This window comes from Kryptolebias marmoratus, linkage group LG7 (genome assembly GCF_001649575.2).
Source record: "Kryptolebias marmoratus isolate JLee-2015 linkage group LG7, ASM164957v2, whole genome shotgun sequence".
In the NCBI taxonomy this organism is placed as follows: Eukaryota; Metazoa; Chordata; class Actinopteri; order Cyprinodontiformes; family Rivulidae; genus Kryptolebias; species Kryptolebias marmoratus.
Genome location: NC_051436.1, coordinates 3,013,199 through 3,029,865, shown reverse-complemented (window position 1 = coordinate 3,029,865; position 16,667 = coordinate 3,013,199). Strand labels below are relative to the sequence as shown.

General features: G+C 41.5%; 1 protein-coding gene across 3 annotated transcripts in view; it reads right to left on the bottom strand.

The window, feature by feature from the left end:
• The window catches only part of LOC108248598, a 50,641-nt gene that overhangs the window by 10,210 nt on the left and 23,764 nt on the right, over window positions 1-16,667 (bottom strand). For all 3 annotated transcript variants that reach the window (XM_037976668.1, XM_037976670.1, XM_037976669.1), the window contains 23 exons: window positions 15,973-16,061; window positions 15,586-15,609; window positions 14,420-15,258; window positions 14,057-14,203; window positions 13,937-13,974; window positions 12,846-12,998; window positions 10,972-11,100; window positions 9,329-9,367; window positions 9,001-9,126; window positions 8,803-8,929; window positions 7,949-8,119; window positions 7,842-7,876; window positions 7,576-7,737; window positions 7,352-7,486; window positions 6,684-6,722; window positions 6,453-6,593; window positions 5,191-5,267; window positions 5,084-5,107; window positions 3,893-4,806; window positions 2,540-2,695; window positions 2,425-2,459; window positions 1,156-1,305; window positions 430-555 (listed from right to left, as the gene is read on the bottom strand). In XM_037976668.1, coding sequence (XP_037832596.1) covers window positions 430-555; window positions 1,156-1,305; window positions 2,425-2,459; window positions 2,540-2,695; window positions 3,893-4,806; window positions 5,084-5,107; window positions 5,191-5,267; window positions 6,453-6,593; window positions 6,684-6,722; window positions 7,352-7,486; window positions 7,576-7,737; window positions 7,842-7,876; window positions 7,949-8,119; window positions 8,803-8,929; window positions 9,001-9,126; window positions 9,329-9,367; window positions 10,972-11,100; window positions 12,846-12,998; window positions 13,937-13,974; window positions 14,057-14,203; window positions 14,420-15,258; window positions 15,586-15,609; window positions 15,973-16,061 — 3,876 coding nt within the window. The remainder of the gene's footprint in view (window positions 1-429; window positions 556-1,155; window positions 1,306-2,424; window positions 2,460-2,539; window positions 2,696-3,892; window positions 4,807-5,083; window positions 5,108-5,190; window positions 5,268-6,452; window positions 6,594-6,683; window positions 6,723-7,351; window positions 7,487-7,575; window positions 7,738-7,841; window positions 7,877-7,948; window positions 8,120-8,802; window positions 8,930-9,000; window positions 9,127-9,328; window positions 9,368-10,971; window positions 11,101-12,845; window positions 12,999-13,936; window positions 13,975-14,056; window positions 14,204-14,419; window positions 15,259-15,585; window positions 15,610-15,972; window positions 16,062-16,667) is intronic.

The window sequence follows — 16,667 nt, the reverse complement described above, 5'->3', positions numbered from 1 at the left end:
GGCTTCGGTCGCTGCTCCTGCACGCTCCCGGCATTCTGATGTTAACAGGAAGTGATGTCACGTGTCTTCTTCCTGAGTTATTTGGGGTTATTTTGTATTCCACGCTACACAAACCCACAAAGAAGAGACTAGACCGCAGAAATGGTGGCGAATCGCTTCAGAAACAATAAATATTGGGTTAAAGTTGCGGTGTTTTGGGCAAAGTTGTAAAAAGTTGCGATTTTGCAGAGTTTGCTTGATTTGCGTTAATAGTTGCAATCGTGACATCGCGAAATCCTGGAGGGTCTGACTAATAGAAGAGCTGCTGCCAGTAACACTGCAGTAAAACTACATTATAGATTCAAAAAGACGAGGATTTACCATCAACTACTATAAGTTTTTAATGCATGAATCCTCCACAGAACTCCTTCCCCCTGTGGTCAAACTTACCAAGCCGTACTTCTCGATGGCGGTAACACGAACGCAGAGTTTCGACCCGTTAAGGATCATGTCCCGACTCTTCGACGCTTTAAAAAACTTCTGCACCGTCTTCACAGCTGGGTGGACGACAAACGCCTGAAAAGAAGACCGACAGAGAGACGGACACCATTTTATTTCACCAAATTAATTTTATACAAATTTGTGTCTCAAATCCAAATCCTCCATCCCAAAAGCTTAAAAATGATCCATAGTTTGTTGAAATTTGGTGGTTTATCACCTGGCAACGAGCTGCTTTTGGTTACGAGAGTGTCGGTTTAAAAAGTCAATTTTTATTGGTCCGGAGACAGATGGACAGGGGAATCCCCAAACCTTCAATGTTATACGAAGGGATTTCCTGGTGCTAGAGAAAAGGAAGTTATGAGGCTTATAAAGATTATTTCTGAAGACATTCCCTTCAGAAAACTTCAATCCAAAATGTAGCTTAAGAAGATTATTTTCCATTTTTTACCGACTACTTGTCTCATTTACAACAAAAATCTGTATTTTTTTTACTTTCCCTGCACATGAGCCTAAGATACGGTGGCCCTGAAGTTCAAACCACATCAACAAATCACTGAGCTCATTCCATCTCGTTTCGCCAACACATTTATAATATAATATATAATATAATATAGTTGGTAGTAAATCGGCTGAAATCCTAAGAAATTAATGTCGACATGTGAGGACGATTCTGACCATTTGACTCTGAGGCACGACGAAGACTTTGTCGTCTTCGAACTCAAATCCGGACTTTCGGAGCAGACTGACGACGTCGGCCTCCGTGTAGCAGCCGCCGCCGAACTCCGGCAAGTTGGTTACCACCAGACTGATCTCCATGGAGAAAATCTGGAAACCATCAGGAGAGGAAGGGTTAAAGCTGCTTTTTATACATTAAATTGATAACATGATGAAGGAAATGGGAATATAAGCATCAGATGGATTATTAAAAAAAAACAAAACTCAATTTTTCTTTACGAAGGAAGAACAAGTTGGAGCAGAAAGAGGAGAATCTCTCTTTGCATCCTACGAAAAATGATCTAAATCACTTGTTTTTGTTACAAACAGACCAAATATTGAAGTTTATGTGTTGTATTTCAGATCACAAACACCTGAAAATTTGTTTTTTTTGTTTTATTTCACTTCCTGCAACACATTTTTTACATTTAATAACCAGTTTATTTGTTTAAAGCTTCTTCCAGATTCTCACAACCAGCAAAAAACAAAATATTTCAAATTAAATCATAAATAAGACTATTTTTACCCATTCATCCACATCAGAGTACAACTTTATTTTAGGAAAATTCATAGTTTCTGAAGATTTTTGCTTTTATTTTCTGCATACTTCAACTATAAAACAATAAAAGAAACAAATTATTTTCTTATTAACATTTTTCTCCCACTAAGTTTATGGTTCTAAATGCAAAGTCTTTATGTTCAATCTGAAAATTGTGTTAGAATAAAAATAATATTTACTTTAAGGTTTGGCTACATTTTGCCTGACAGGTGCAGCAAACAAAGGTGATAAATGATCGTTTTAAATTTACAAAATTACAAAATTTGTTTCCACCTAGCTGCCATACGACGTGCTACTATTTAGAATAAAACAAATTAGTTTTGTTAAAATTATAATTTTTATGTTTCAAAGAAGAAAACGGGGAATAAAGTCTTATTTATTTTATTTCCACACTTTCCACTGAATGCCTAGGTGCGTTCAGATTTTAAAAAATATATAAATATGCACAACAAACATTTAAATTCAATTTTATTTACGGTTTATTTTAGGAAAATAATTAATGTTTTATTAAGTATTAATATAAGAACTGCCTGACAAACTGCAGAGGGAAATGAACAAATTTAAACAGAATTTATTTCATTTTTGTTTTGTAAAACAAGATTAGAAACGAGATAAAGTCTATTTTTCTGGGGAGGAAAAGGGAAAACTAACTCTTCAGTGATTAAACTTACTTTTTGTGACAGGATGGTCTTCACGGAAGAAAAATCTGCGGAGAAGATTCAAAGATGGATGAGAAGTCCAGCCGGAGAAGCATCACATTTCTGAGCTTTTATGTGAATTTCTTACGAATCATTTTGTCCGTTATCGTCAGGGCGTTAACGGGGGTGGAAGAAGCCATCGCTTCGCTTCCTGCAGCAGCAGATTGTTCCTTCGGCTCCGTTTCTGCAGATCCTGCTGCTTCGTTGTCAGCCTTCGATGCTGGACTCTTCCGAGCCGCAAGATCTTCCAGAAAAAAAACAAAAAAAAAACAGTTAATTTTCATTCTGACTCATCAAATTCACAGTTTTGAAATAAAAACAGAACGTGCAAATTTCACAAACCCACAGATCTTCTTAGAATGGAACAAAGTAAACAAAAGTTCAAACTAAGACAATAAAACAAGTTTGTTTTGAATGTTATGGCAGCAACACATTTCAAAATAAAAGTTGAAACAGGGACATCGAAAGGCTGTAAAAGTAAAATGCACGACTGGAGGAGCTTTAAGTAATTAACTCGGTTAATTCTCAGCAGGTCAGTCAGAGGAGTGGAGATAAAAAGATCACTTAGAGGCTGAATCTGTCAGAAGATGGGCAGAGGTTCACCAGGCTGACAGGAACTGTCTGAAAACAGAGGAACAATTTCAGAATAAAAGTTCCTCAAAGGAAAACTGGGAAAACTTTGAATCTCCATCATCTGCAGCTCAAAATATCAACAGATCTGAAGAGTCTGCAGAAACCTCTGAGGTCAAAGGTCAAGGCTGGTTCTGGTTCTGCCCAGGAACACTGTCTGTAAACACTGTTCACTGGACTGCTTAAAGCTCTATCAGGCAAAGAAGAAGCCAGATGTGAACAGATGTGTCTCCTCTGGACCAAAGAGGAGAACTGTTCTGAGGTCAGCCTGCCTCTCTGATGGTATGGGGGTGCATTAATGCCTAACGTATACATTTGGAAAAGTATATACAGGTTTCAGAACATCTGCTCCCATCCAGGTGACATATTTCTCAGGGAAGACGATGTTAAACCTCACAGCTTCAGAGAAGAAGAGTCCGGCCTGCAGTCCAGACATCTCACCAGCTGACATCATCTGATGCATCAAGACGGCAAAAATCTGTCAGAAACCCAGAACTGCTGAGCAGCGAGAATCCTCTACAGACAGAATGGGACCACATTCCCTCTAAAACCTCCAGCAGCTGTTCTCCTCAGACTGATGGGAGAGGAGGAGATGCTGCACAGAGGGAAACTATTTCTGCCATAAAATACAAAATTATCTTCATTCCTAAAAATTGTATTTTTGTTAAATTATTTAATAGGTTCACTACGTTTCATCGTAAATAAAAATCACTGCATTGTTTTTTACAGCAACCCAACTTTTACAAAATTAGGTACGTCCATGTTTGGATGTTTAATTTCAGAGCCTAACTGTGTTTAAGAGATGAACTACCTGCGTCTCCTGCAGCTTGCTGCTGCTGCTGCTGCTGCTGTGAAGCGTCTGAGTTTGGCTTCACGGTTTTCTGGACCTCTGATGAAGGTTTCACTGAGGCTTCCTGGGATCTGAAGCCGCTCTGTGGTCTCTGAGTCGGTGTTTTAACTGCAGCCGTGCTTGTTTGACTAGTTTTAGTTGGGAAGGAACTTGTTTCCTCTTCGGTCTCAGCAGAACCTTTGACCCCTGTGTGCTCTGTTACAGATGTTTCCATCAACTCCAAAGGTTTGGACTCAACTTTGACAGTTCCTGCCGTTTCATGTCTCGCCTCAGCAGCCCCGTCTGCGAATCCCAGAACCTTTCCGGAAGCACCGGCTGGTTCCTCTGAGGTGGCAGGTTTGGATGCATTTACAGCCTTCGCTGCAGTCGGTCCCGTCTCCTCGTTGGATGTTTGAGGTGTCTGCGTAGCTGCGGGTGGTGGTCCTGGTCCTGCAGCAGGCCGTGGTCCTGGTCCTGGTCCTGCAGCAGGCCGTGGTTCTGGTCCTGGTCCTGGTCCTGGTCCTGCAGCAGGCTGTGGTCCTGGTCCTGCAGCAGGCCGTGGTCCTGGTCCTGCAGCAGGCAGCGGTCCTGGTCCTGCAGCAGGCAGCGGTCCTGGTCCTGCAGCAAGCCGTGGTTCTGGTCCTGGTCCTGGACTTAGTCCTGCAGCAGGACGTGGTCCTGGTCCTGCAGCAGGCAGCGGTCCTGGTCCTGCAGCAAGCCGTGGTTCTGGTCCTGGTCCTGGACCTAGTCCTGCAGCAGGACGTGGTCCTGGTCCTGCAGCAGGCGGCGGGTCACTCTTCACAGCCGGGGGGTTAAAACTGACGTCTCCAGAGTCCGGATCAAGGTTTACGGTGATCTCACTGGAGTCGAGCAAACGCTGCTTTAGGCTCTTCAGACTGAAAATTTAAAAAGACGACAATTAAAAACCGTTGCTGCGTTTTGGGCAAAGTTGCAAAAAGTTGCGATTTCACAGGGTTTGCTTGATTTTGCGTTAATAGTTGCGATCGCAACATCGTGAAATCCTGGAGGGTCTGGCTAATCTTTCGTTTAACAGCGGCAGTAAAAGCCTCGCACAGTTAAAGTTTGAACCATTAAAATCAGAGCCGTCTGGAATTATGATCATCTGTTGTTGCTGTTTTATTGTTTTTATTGTTTTGTGTAAAAAATACTCACGACTCGACGCGTCGCACTTTACTCCTGCGTAGAGAGGAGAAAAGGTTGAGATGAGATCAAAAGAAAATACATGAAGGTCGGAACAAAGTGATCTTGTCAGAACACACCGGTCTTTAAATGAGAAGATTGGGATCTTCTCCACCACTTTTCTTACTCCACTGGGTTCAACCATCTCGATGCAAATCTGACAGAAAAAATAAATAAAATATTAGCGTCCAAACTCAAGAAATTTAAGACGGCAGCGAGAAGGTTTAACCTTGTGCTGGCTGTGGTTTGAACGATGCAACAATTAATTAGTTCAGGGAAAAAAAACAATTAATTTCTGTCTTTTTACACAAACTTTTAATTTTAAACAGTTTGCAGATCTTTGATCGGATTCTATGTCTCGAAGTCCTGGTCCGAACTTTTACTCCTTGTCGAAGGGAACTCCAGAGGATATCGCTCCGAACGTCTGCTTCGTTCGCTCTCTCTCCTGCTTAAAAACAGACCCAACAGCTTCCACAACCCTGCTGATCCACGCTGGATTAAAGACGTCTTTATTTCCTTCAACTGGAAAAATTCAGCCCAACTTTGGATCATCCCTCTTTGTCCTACGTTAAAAGACGTCCAATCATTTTGAACGGCATGCTAAGACACTTAGCATGCACGTATTTATGTGTGCAAGTACATATATGAAAGTGTACGACTTACTATCATCAGTAGTAGTATTTTTACTCTTTTGCCTGCTTTATCAGGACCGTTATTGTGTCAGTCTCTTGATTATTTCTCATTTGTTGCGGGTGGTTAATGTGCTGTTGGCTTAGAAATGTACGTAAATAAATACTAAATAAAAAAAAACTAAACGTTTATTTGTGATTAAATGTGCAAATTGGCTGTCTCTTGTCAATATTTAATAGAAAGTTTAATAGTTAATCGAGCATAACGAACAGAAAAAATGGCTCCAACTTAATAAATTTTACAGATATATGACAACTTTAAAAGCAGAGGGCAATCGTTCTCAGTTTTTCTGTTATTTCTGTGTAGAAATGGGAGCGACGGCAACTAATAACCAGAGAAAAACTGAAAACTGGCTTCAAATTTAAAACAATCCTGTTCCTAATACTGTCAGACTAAAGTCAAAGAGTCGGAATGTGTCAGTGTGAGAACCTGACAAAAATCTTAACGTTGCTCAGGAAATTAAAAAGGACAGTCACAGAAGAACTACTGGGGGTGACAGGTACAGAATTATTTTTAAAAAATCTCCCCTTTCAGGACTTGAAGCACAAAAGACAACGAGCAGAATCAGGGTCAAAATTGGCTGAATCCTAAAATCACTGAAACCCCCCGAAGCTTAAAAAAATGCCGATAATGCGTGCGTTTAGCGGCGTACCCGGTTGGCGAGCGGCAGGAAGCTGACGACAGGAGCGAAGCCGGTCACGGCCTTCATGACGGAGATGATGAGCTGCACCGACGTCTCGGAAAGCTCGACGCACACCAGCCGCTCCTGCAGAGACTCCAGCTCCGGGACGTGCTGAGAAACAACAAAAAAACAACACAAAGAGAGTTTTTTTAAGGGACATCTTAAAAGAAAAAGAGATCCGGAAGAAACTAAATGACTCACAGAGTTGCTCCATTTCATCAGAGATCTGTACATCTCATCCTGGAAGAAGAGGAAACAACAGTTCTCACATTAATTCAAGATTACTTTCTTTTTAATTACCAGAACAGATCAAATTTGATCTTTAAAGGTGCTTTTATTATTCAAGTCGATCTACACCATTACAAGTACAACCAAACTGTAAAAAAAACACATTTTCATACTTGCCAACATTTGGGAATGTCAATGTGAACCCTCCCTTTAGCTAACCTGAACAGAACTTCCTGCCCCCATCTTTATCTTTCTGCCTCTCCATCTTTAGCTCTCTGTCATCAGATGACAACACGACTCAGAGTGGAGCGGGTCTCCTCTCTGCTGGGAGATTGACAGCTGTCGGTGCTTGGGGGAAGTGGGCGGGGCTTACGGCACGCTGCAGAATGAGTGCTTTCTCACATTTAGCTGCCAAAGTCACTAGATTTGTCGCTAGTCGCTTAAAAAAAATGCTAGAGGGATCTGAAAACTCGCTAAATATAGCGTTAAAGTGACAAAAAGGCCGTGTGCATGGTTTTTTTTTGCAAAGTGTGGCGTGTGAGGACCACGGGACAGGGGGGGCTAAATGTGGGACGGTTGGCAAGTCTGCATTTTCTGGTTTGATCCACGTTCATTGCAAGCGAGCGTGAAAGCCTACAGACCTCGCTGGATCCAGGGTGCATTTTCTGCAGGACGAGGTGGACGTTCAGCCAGCTGTCTCTGACAGAAACTGGATTTTTGATGTAATCTTCTGCAAATCTGTAGCACAGATGCCGGTTGTTGAAATACACGAACGCCTGGAAAAAAAAAAACCCAAAACACAACATGGTCACGACATAGGAACACCCGAGGTTGTTTCAAACGGCGGCAGGGACACCCTCCTCACCCTCCTCTGCAGAGGAAGAACGATGACGTTGTAGTAAAGAGACCGAAGGTCGTGTCTGGGTAAGAAACGCCACACCAGCTTCACCACGTCCTCGTGTTTGTAGTTTCCTTCCGGTAAACCCGTCAGCATCACCGTGGCGACCCGAGTGGCCCTGAAGGACATCTGCAGGACGCAGAGTTCAAAAACAGATCTTTATTTTCAGAAACAAAGATGTTTCCCAGTTACAAGACGTAATTAGGATCAAGTATGTGAAAAAATGGACTCACCCACTCACGGGTCGTCTTCTGAACCGTTATGAAATCTGGAAATGAAACACAAGATATTTGAGTTTATTTTAATTTCCTTTATTTTTGTTTTTTTTCTTTCGTCTTACTTGGGATGATGAACCAAGGAGACGCAGTTGGGAAGACGAAGGGATACGTCGTCATGGTGACAGAAAACGGCGGTGTGCTGCCCTTCGGGACGCCGAAGTTCGTTGTCGGGACGACCGCCGCGGCGATCAGATCCTCGGTGTCCGGCAAAGCCTTCGCCGCCAGCCGTGGAGCTGCACGAACGACAACAAGTCAACTAAAAAAACCAAAACTGCTTCTTTTCCTGCAAACGACTCGTCTTCACCTCCGATAAAACTCAGAGCTACGTGATAAAGCGCCGTAATTGTGGACTTCTGAACCTTTTCTGACGACTAAACTTCTTGTGGTGCTTTTATTTTTGTAAACATATGATAAAAACACAGTTAAAGAAAAGTGTCAGCCTTTAAAGTATCAATTAGGGAGCGTAAATACGGAAAACCAGGACATTCTTCACACAAAATGGTTTTAAAAACTTAGAAAAGTTCTTGTCTTGTTGCAACATGAACGTAAATATCGCATAATTCATGTATCGTTCCTAACCTTTCCACAGGATTTAAGTAAAATTGTTTTGTTTTGTTTTCTACAAACGAAAAACGGCTAAAATGAACATTCCCCATTTCATTTCTGTCTAAAAGGAGCTGCTCCAACAAGAGACCAAATTTAAGCTCAATGAACAATTACACAATCCATGAGAGAAATGCAAACCTAAACTTTTAACTTTTTACAGAAATAAACTTCCATTTTTAACAACAACATGAAAATATGAGCAGTGAGATTTCCTTTTCCTGGATCCTGACAGCCTGACGGACCCGCTGACTTTCTTGTGTTTGTTATTTGGATGTTTAAACGAGTAAAAGCAGTTCAAACAGAAGCTGACCCAGAGCCAAACTGGCGCTTCGAGGCATCTTCATCCTGTAGATGTTATGAGCGGGGCACCGCTTCAGGAGGCTGTACCAAACTCCGAACCGATCCGCGTCTCGGATGCTCTCAAACTCGATAAAAACCTGGAACAAGCACACACACAGTCAAACGAAGAAAGCGCTTTAAAAACCTGCGCGTTTGTTGCGTTTATAACCTTGCCCAGCAGAGGAAAGTAGTTTTTCACGCATTCGATTTTCCTCAGAGCGTCCCTGAGGCTTCTGGCTTCGCTCGGCGAGACGTTCTGGACGTAGATGGTACTCGCTCCGTCGTCGGTCACTTCCTGCTCCAGAAAAACAAGCGGGTGTCTCGTTTTAAACGGCTTTAAATACTGGGAGATGACGTTTAAAGATAAAATGTGATTTGAGGGCTCTGTCCGTAACATGAACACACCGACCACAACAACTGTGAACAATAAACTGTTATAAATTTAGTCTAACATGAACAAGGGGAAATAAATAAATTCATGAAATGTGTTTACTTACATACTGGATCAATTCCATCAGAGATTTGTAAAATCCAAACTGAAACAAAAAGAAGAGCCAAGTGATGATATTGTCAGGTTCAGTGTCGTTTTCTGCACCGTCCTGAAACCTTCATCGGCTTTGAGTCATGTTCCCAACACAAACAGCGCTGATTAAACGCTCGTCCAGCTCAGCAGGTGTGAGCACTTTGTGGAGAAGTTTCGTGATAATAACCTCAAGAAATAATTACTTGTCACGTCTGCTTCTCCTAAACAAGTGGGGAGGACAAACAACTGGAGGACCGCCAGCCTGCAGGTTTTAGATGTTTCTCTGCTTTTCAGCAGGTCTTCAAGGACCGGCCCCAATACTTGCACTTCCAGCCTCCTTCTAGCCTCCTTCTAGCCTCCTTCTAGCCTCCTTCCACCTTCCTTCTAGCCTCCTTCCGCCCTCCTTCCAGCCCTCCTTCATGCCTCCTTCCACCTTCCTTCCAGCCTCCTTCCACCCTCATTTCCTTCAAATGTGCGTTCACGTTGAAGGGTTCGAGTGCGTAGTGTGTCCCAATTCTCCGGAGTGCTCTTTAGCCCCGCCCCCTTTGTGTACTACATCCGGCCTCTGGCTAAGCCTGCAGCCAGGCAGACTTTGGCGAAGTGTTTACCCACAATTCATCGCTGCATGTGAGGTTTTGAATTTTTTTTTACTATCTTTATTGACAATGAAAGGGTTTTGAATTAAATAGCAGAAATATGGCTGCGGTGACGGAGCGAGCTGCGTCTGTCACGAAAAAAAGCAGTTTTTAAAATGTAAAGTATTGAAATAATTCTTGTTTCTCTCTGCTGTACAGGTGTGAATACGATCAACAAGTCAGAACAAAACACATCTGAACAGTCAAATATCTCCTGCAATGATTTTGGAAAGTAAAAATACCTAAACTGGACTTTTAAAATCGTACTGGCACTTTTTTAAAATACCAAAACAGCGACCGGGCGGCCATGTTGGATGTCACAGTTATGACGCAGAGGTGCAAGTCGATGATGTAACCTGTACTGTCCTAATTCTCCAATAACCTGAGCACACGAAGCCTTCTGTGCACGTCGACTGAGCGCACGCTTCATAGAGGGGCGGAGGGTGGAGGGCGAGGATTGGGACCGGGTCCAAGTTCTGCAGAAGCCTGATAATCACTCAGTCATTCAAATCAGGTGAGTCACAGCAGAGAAACATCTAAAACCTGCAGGACAGCAGCCCTCCAGGACCAGGATTGGACCCCCCTGTCCTACAGAAACTAAAATACTGCTGCACAACAGTAACGGGAGCAGAAGAAGAGGAAGTCATCAAACAAACATCTACATGGTTTCATGCAGCCAGAATTAAATTCATAGCTCAGTTTTTAGGGTCACAGTACAACCGTGACATCGCTCAGCCCTAACAGACTCAAAACTGTCCACTTCTTATTTTAGGGCTTCACAGGATGAAGGATGAAGCTAAAACCCTGCACAACGTCACTGAAACAAAAAGACTTTTCTGAACGTCAGAAGAGATTATTTGACCAGAATCAGGAATTTTTTACACCTTTTCTCATATTTTGTGCTCCAACTGCAGAAATCTGTTTTAACTGCCCAGAAAACCAATCCTGGACCACCTGAAGCTGTTTATCTGAACACGCTTACTGGAGACATGAAAATCCTGCTGCTGACGATGTTCACACGGAGATGGGATCCTTTCAAGCACAGCTGGTTTTTCACTGAAGATTTGAAAACTTCCCGTGCACTCCAATAGTTCTGCATGAGGACAAAAGCCTGGGAGAAAGAAAACAAAACAACAACAATCAGTTTGATCCATTAAGCCGATGAACCGTTTTAACTCCTGCAAATTATAAAACAGAGCTTGTGAAAATTAATTTTAAGGTTTCTAGTGACACCAGTTTTCTTCAACACGAGATGGGAAACATTTTTATTGAACATTTTCTTGAACAGTTACAGTGGAGAAGTAACAATGTCTGTATTTAACTGGCTACAAAAGTGGCATCCTTACATCTATAATCCCTCCATTTACCCCACTTTACAATAAACTGATCCTCTTGCAATCTTAATCTATGTGTGATTTTCTCCATTACAAAGATCTCTTCCACAGCGGGGGGTTCCTGTTTATACCATAGTTTTGTGATGTTTTTTTTGTTGCTGAGAGCAATATTTTTAACAAATATTCATCCTCTTTTTGAATTATGTCGTATGTGAGACAGCCCAGAGTGTTTTGCATGATCTGGGTAGTCCATATCCTAATATGCTTTTCAAAATAAGGCATACATTTTGCCAGTATGTAGCTAATTCCTGGCAAGACCAGAATATGTGTGTGTGACCTACATTAGTCTGGCCACAAAGCCTCCAGCATGGTTGTGAACTCGTTATCGTCCTGGCCTTAATCTTTGGGGGACTGCAGAGTTTTTAGTTTGAAAAGTTTCTAAATCAGACAAAAAATGCCGACCTACTACCTCGCTTTACGAAAACCAGATTGTAATTAAGTAAAGTTTATTTATAAAGCGCTTTTCACAGACATAAAGTCACAATAATAAAAACAGTAAAAACAAAAACTAACCTTAAAAACCATACTAGACACAAAAACCACCAAAAGAAACAACAAAATCAAGAGATAAAAGCCTGGGAAAATAAAAATGTTTTTAGCTGCAAGGGCAAACTGTTCCACGGCCGCGGTCCCCTTTGGTTTTTAACCGTGTTCGTGGAACCACCAAAAGATTCGGACTCTCAGAACGAAGACCACGGGCAGCAGAATATTTAGTTAGAAGTTGACAAAGATAGTCAGGAGCCTGGCCATGTAATGCTCTGTATGTCAACACAAGAACTTAAAAGGAATTCTAAAATCAACTCAATATAGAAGAGGAGGGATATGACAAGATTTACTGGATTTGGTGAGAAGTCTGGCTGCTGCATTCTGTATGGATTGCAAACATGAGCTTGAGGATTTATCCAGGCAGGAAAAAAGGGCATTACAGTAGTCCGGGCGAGATGATAAAAAAGCATGAATGATTTTCTCTAGGTCAACTAAATGAAAGAAACAAGAATGAATTGTCTGAAAACGTTCACATCCATACTGAGCCGAAGCTGCGTGGACCTGAAGACGGTGTAAATGCAGAATAATTACAAAAGAAACAGTTTTATACCATTATAGTTCAGAATTACTCACAGTAAAGTCATTTAGTGAAGCTAACAGCACCGTATTGATTTAAAAATGTAAAAAAATGAATAAATAATTGCGAAGAGAAACCGACCTGAAACCATGAAGCACTTAGTAACTAAAGTACTGATCCGGGCTTGAATCTCACTGGAAAACATTTATTTATTAAAGCAATAAAACTAATTTGAGGCCCTCTAAACCTCGGGGTCCTGGGTTGATGTCACGGTAAGTTATTTAGAAATAATCTGTTAATTTACTTGGAGGGGGTGGGATTTAAGGATGGTCCCATTATGGCTGCAACTTCCAAGCTCAGTGTCATATACTCTTTAGATTAATCAGATTTAAGTCTTACCATGCGGGCCTGAGGGACAACATATATGTTTCTGTCGTCATAATGAAATCCGAATCTGCAGAGCAGCCTGGCGAGGTTGGCCTCGGTGTAGCAGCCGTCGTGATACTTCGGCAGGTTGGTTATTAATAACAGCCTCAGCTGGATTGAAAAACGCTGCAAACAGAGAGAAACACTGAGAAAAGTCTTTCATACGGACTTATAATGATGACAAAATGAGATAAAAACTGCTTTTAGGTGGGCTTTATTATTATTTCATTTCAAATGTCTCATTAAAGATCAACAAAATCTACAACACAGCGGCTGTTTTTATATTTCTGAGCTCCCAAATAACCATAATCACACAACAAACAACAGAGAAATAAATAAATCTGAAATAAATTAAGACATTCGAAGAAACACAAATGCAAAAAACTTCCTAATAAATTTTTAAAAAGTTTTAGTTGATTCAGATTTCTCTTTTCTAAAAACTTAAATTACTTTAATGTTACAACATAAAACAGACGTGTCCAACAAAACAGCTGATAAAATAAACAAAACTCTAATATTTACTGTTAGATATGTTAATTTTGGTAAATTATACAGAAATAACTGAATCCTTATGAACATTTACCCACGTGGTTGTAAATTATATAATTTAGGAAGGATTTAAAACAAAAAAACGCATCCTTTGCTCACTAAAATGTGCCATTCTTAACAGAAATGAGCACTTTTCTGTGGTGCATTTAAGGACCAGGGGAAAAATAATAGCAACAATAAAAAAATAAATCAGATTTTTTAACAGCTGGTTGATAGTGGAGCTAAAAATCGTCCGATTCTGGTCACCGGTTGGTTAATTGGCGTGCCTTTATTGGCGAACATCAATTTAAACTGGGACTTTGGACAAAAGATGGCAGCTAAAACACAATAATAATAATAATAATAATAATAATAATAAAAAAAACAGCAAGTGAATAAAACTGTTCGACTCTGCAGGAAAATGCATCATCAGTCCGACTATCATAAGACTAAAAGTCTTCAGATTCTTTTTAAAGTTGAGTAAAAGTTAAGGGTATCTGCTTTATACTTCTCACGAGTGCTTTGAGTAATCTTACTTGTTTTTTGGACATGATGATTCTGTTTTCCAAACAGCCTGCGAAGAAAAGTAAAAACAACGGAGTGAAATAAAAAGGCTTAAATCTACAGTTTCCGTACGAATGCCTTGGATTCCTTACATATGTTTTGTGGCAGCAGGAGGCTTTCCATCCTCTCTCCGACGGTCTGGGAGGAATCCTCGGTTTGACCCGCGGCTGGCGGAGCGGTTTCGGCAGGTCCAGATAATTCAGTGGAGGCAGGTGAAGGTTTGCTGACGGCACTTGAAGCTGAAAGAATAAATAAAAGAACCTGAATAAGTAGGAACAAATAAAGGCTGTTGAGTTTAATGCAGTTCCTGTAAAATGACCGTTTCCAGCCTGGATTCGGTCGGGTTCAGGTTCTGGTTCTGGTTCTGGTTCTGGTTCAGGAACGACACCCAAAAATAATAAAACAGCTTTTAGTTTATAAAGCTGCGACGGATCTGGTTCTGCCGACAGGAATACCTGCAGCTGACGTCTCCCTGCAGGGGGGACATGAGGACACTGTGGACGTCTCGGCTTTGGAAGCCAGGACAGCCGGGGAAGGTTCTGGAGATATGTCCTCGAGCTTTGCTTGAGGTCCAGAAACATCTGGAGGCTTTGTTGTGGACTTGATCTGAGACACAGAAACATCTGGAGGTTTTGTTGGATTGATCTGAGTCGAAACATCTGGAGGCTTCGTTGTGGACTTGATCTGAGTCGTAGAAACATCTGGAGGTTTTGTCGTGGACTTGACTGCAGATTTAGAAACATCTGGAGGTTTTGCTGTGGACTTGATCTCAGATCTGGAAACATCTGGAGGTTTTGTCGTGGACCTGATGTCAGATCCAGAAACATCTGGTGATTCTAGGTCTCCTCTCTCAGATTCAGAACCGTTCGGAGGTTCTACAGGTTGGTTCTCAGGCGTCGCCCCTGATTTGGAGACAATCCGAGGATCTGAAGCTCGTCTCTCAGGCTTGAGGTCGGCTTTAGAAGCAATGAAAGGTTCTGAGGTTCTTTTTTCAGGTCTCATCTCAGATTTACAAACATCTGGAGGTCCTGCAGGTTTTGCCTTCGGCTCGATCTCAGTTTTGGGAACGTCGGGAGGTTCTTTAGAAACACTGGACCGTCCTGCGGCTCCTTCGGGCTCGTGTTGAGGTTCAGAAACTCCTGAAGGTTCTACGGCTCGTTCCTCAGGCGCCGCCGCCGCCGCCTCGGGGACGGCGGACTTCTCGTTAGACAGTTCAGAGAGCTGAGACACGTCTCCATCCAGGTTGATTGTGATCTCACCGGCGTCTTTCAAACGCTGTTTTAGGAGCTTCAAACTGAAATTTAAGAACAAAGAACCTTTAATTTTAAAGAGATTCATTAAGAAACGGAACATTTATGTTTATATAAAGAGAGAAGCTTTTATTTCTCTGCCTGCTTTATTAATCTGAATCATTTTTAAGAGATTAATTAATTTCCATTCGTATGCAAAAATAAGTCATTCATCACCTGGAAGTTACCACTTCTAAGAGATGTAAGGTTGTCTAATTTATAACATTTATTCCATCTTTGACTTTAGAGGCATTAAACCTTCAGAAAACCACTGATTTTATTTTTTGACTTTGTTTACTTGATGAATAAATAAATAAAAGAACGATACTCACGACTCGACGTGTCGAACTTTGCTCCTGCAGAGGAAAAAATAAAAGGAGTTAGTGAAACTATAAATGAGGGAAAAGCTGCTGCTGAACTAGTTTCTTGTTTGATTTTATTCTGATTTTAGCTTCTCAAAACAAACTCATAAACTCTGTCACTGTCTGCACAATGATTCAAATGTAATTTAATAAAGAAAACATCTAATCCTGCATCATCAACGAACATTTGCCTGCAGGAGGAAATGTAACGTTGGATTTCTGCTCCAAACAATCTCAGAAATGGGATAATTTGTAGAAAAACAAAGTATTTTGCCATAATCAGCTGTGACAGAGTTTGACGGCCCTGATTTACTTTGATGTCCTGTCAGTGAATTAAACAAAAATAATAAAACATACCAGGTTTTGTGTGCAGATAAATCCCGCCTCAGAGAAACCTCCTCCAGCACGTTACTAACACAGCTGGATCCGACCATCTCGATGCAAATCTGAGGGTAAAAACATTTTTTACATTTAACAAGCGAGAGAACGTGTGAGAATCTGTCAAAGTTAAAATCTTATTTAAAGGACTACAGAGGTGAGAAAAAACCAAATGTGTAAACAAATAAAGGATCAATGAGATCGATACAGATAACTGGATAGACAAACCTTTTTTAGTGACTCTAAGCACATATAACCGATTAGAGATTTAGTGGTCTTTTCTTAATCAATGCTGACTGTACTTCACTCAGGAAGCGACAGATGACTCAACAAAAGCTGCAAATATAAATAAAATAAAATAAAACGAAGCGTTTCTTCCTGTAGTTTAAAACAGACTGACGAGTCTGAGCACGAAAAGCCTCCGTCTTCCTCCACGAGAAGTCAAAAAGTCGGTTCTCGGTCACGTGTTTGTGAGACGCCTTCCATCGTCCACGAGATTCATCCATCCATCCATCCATCCATCCATCTTCTTCCTCTTATCCGGGGTCGGGTCTCGGGGGCAGCAGCCTAAGCAGGGAGACCCAGACTTCCCTCTCCCCAGCCACTTGGGCCAGCTCCTCCGGGGGAATCCCGAGGCGTTCCCAGTCCCTCCAGCGTGTCCTGGGTCTTCCTCT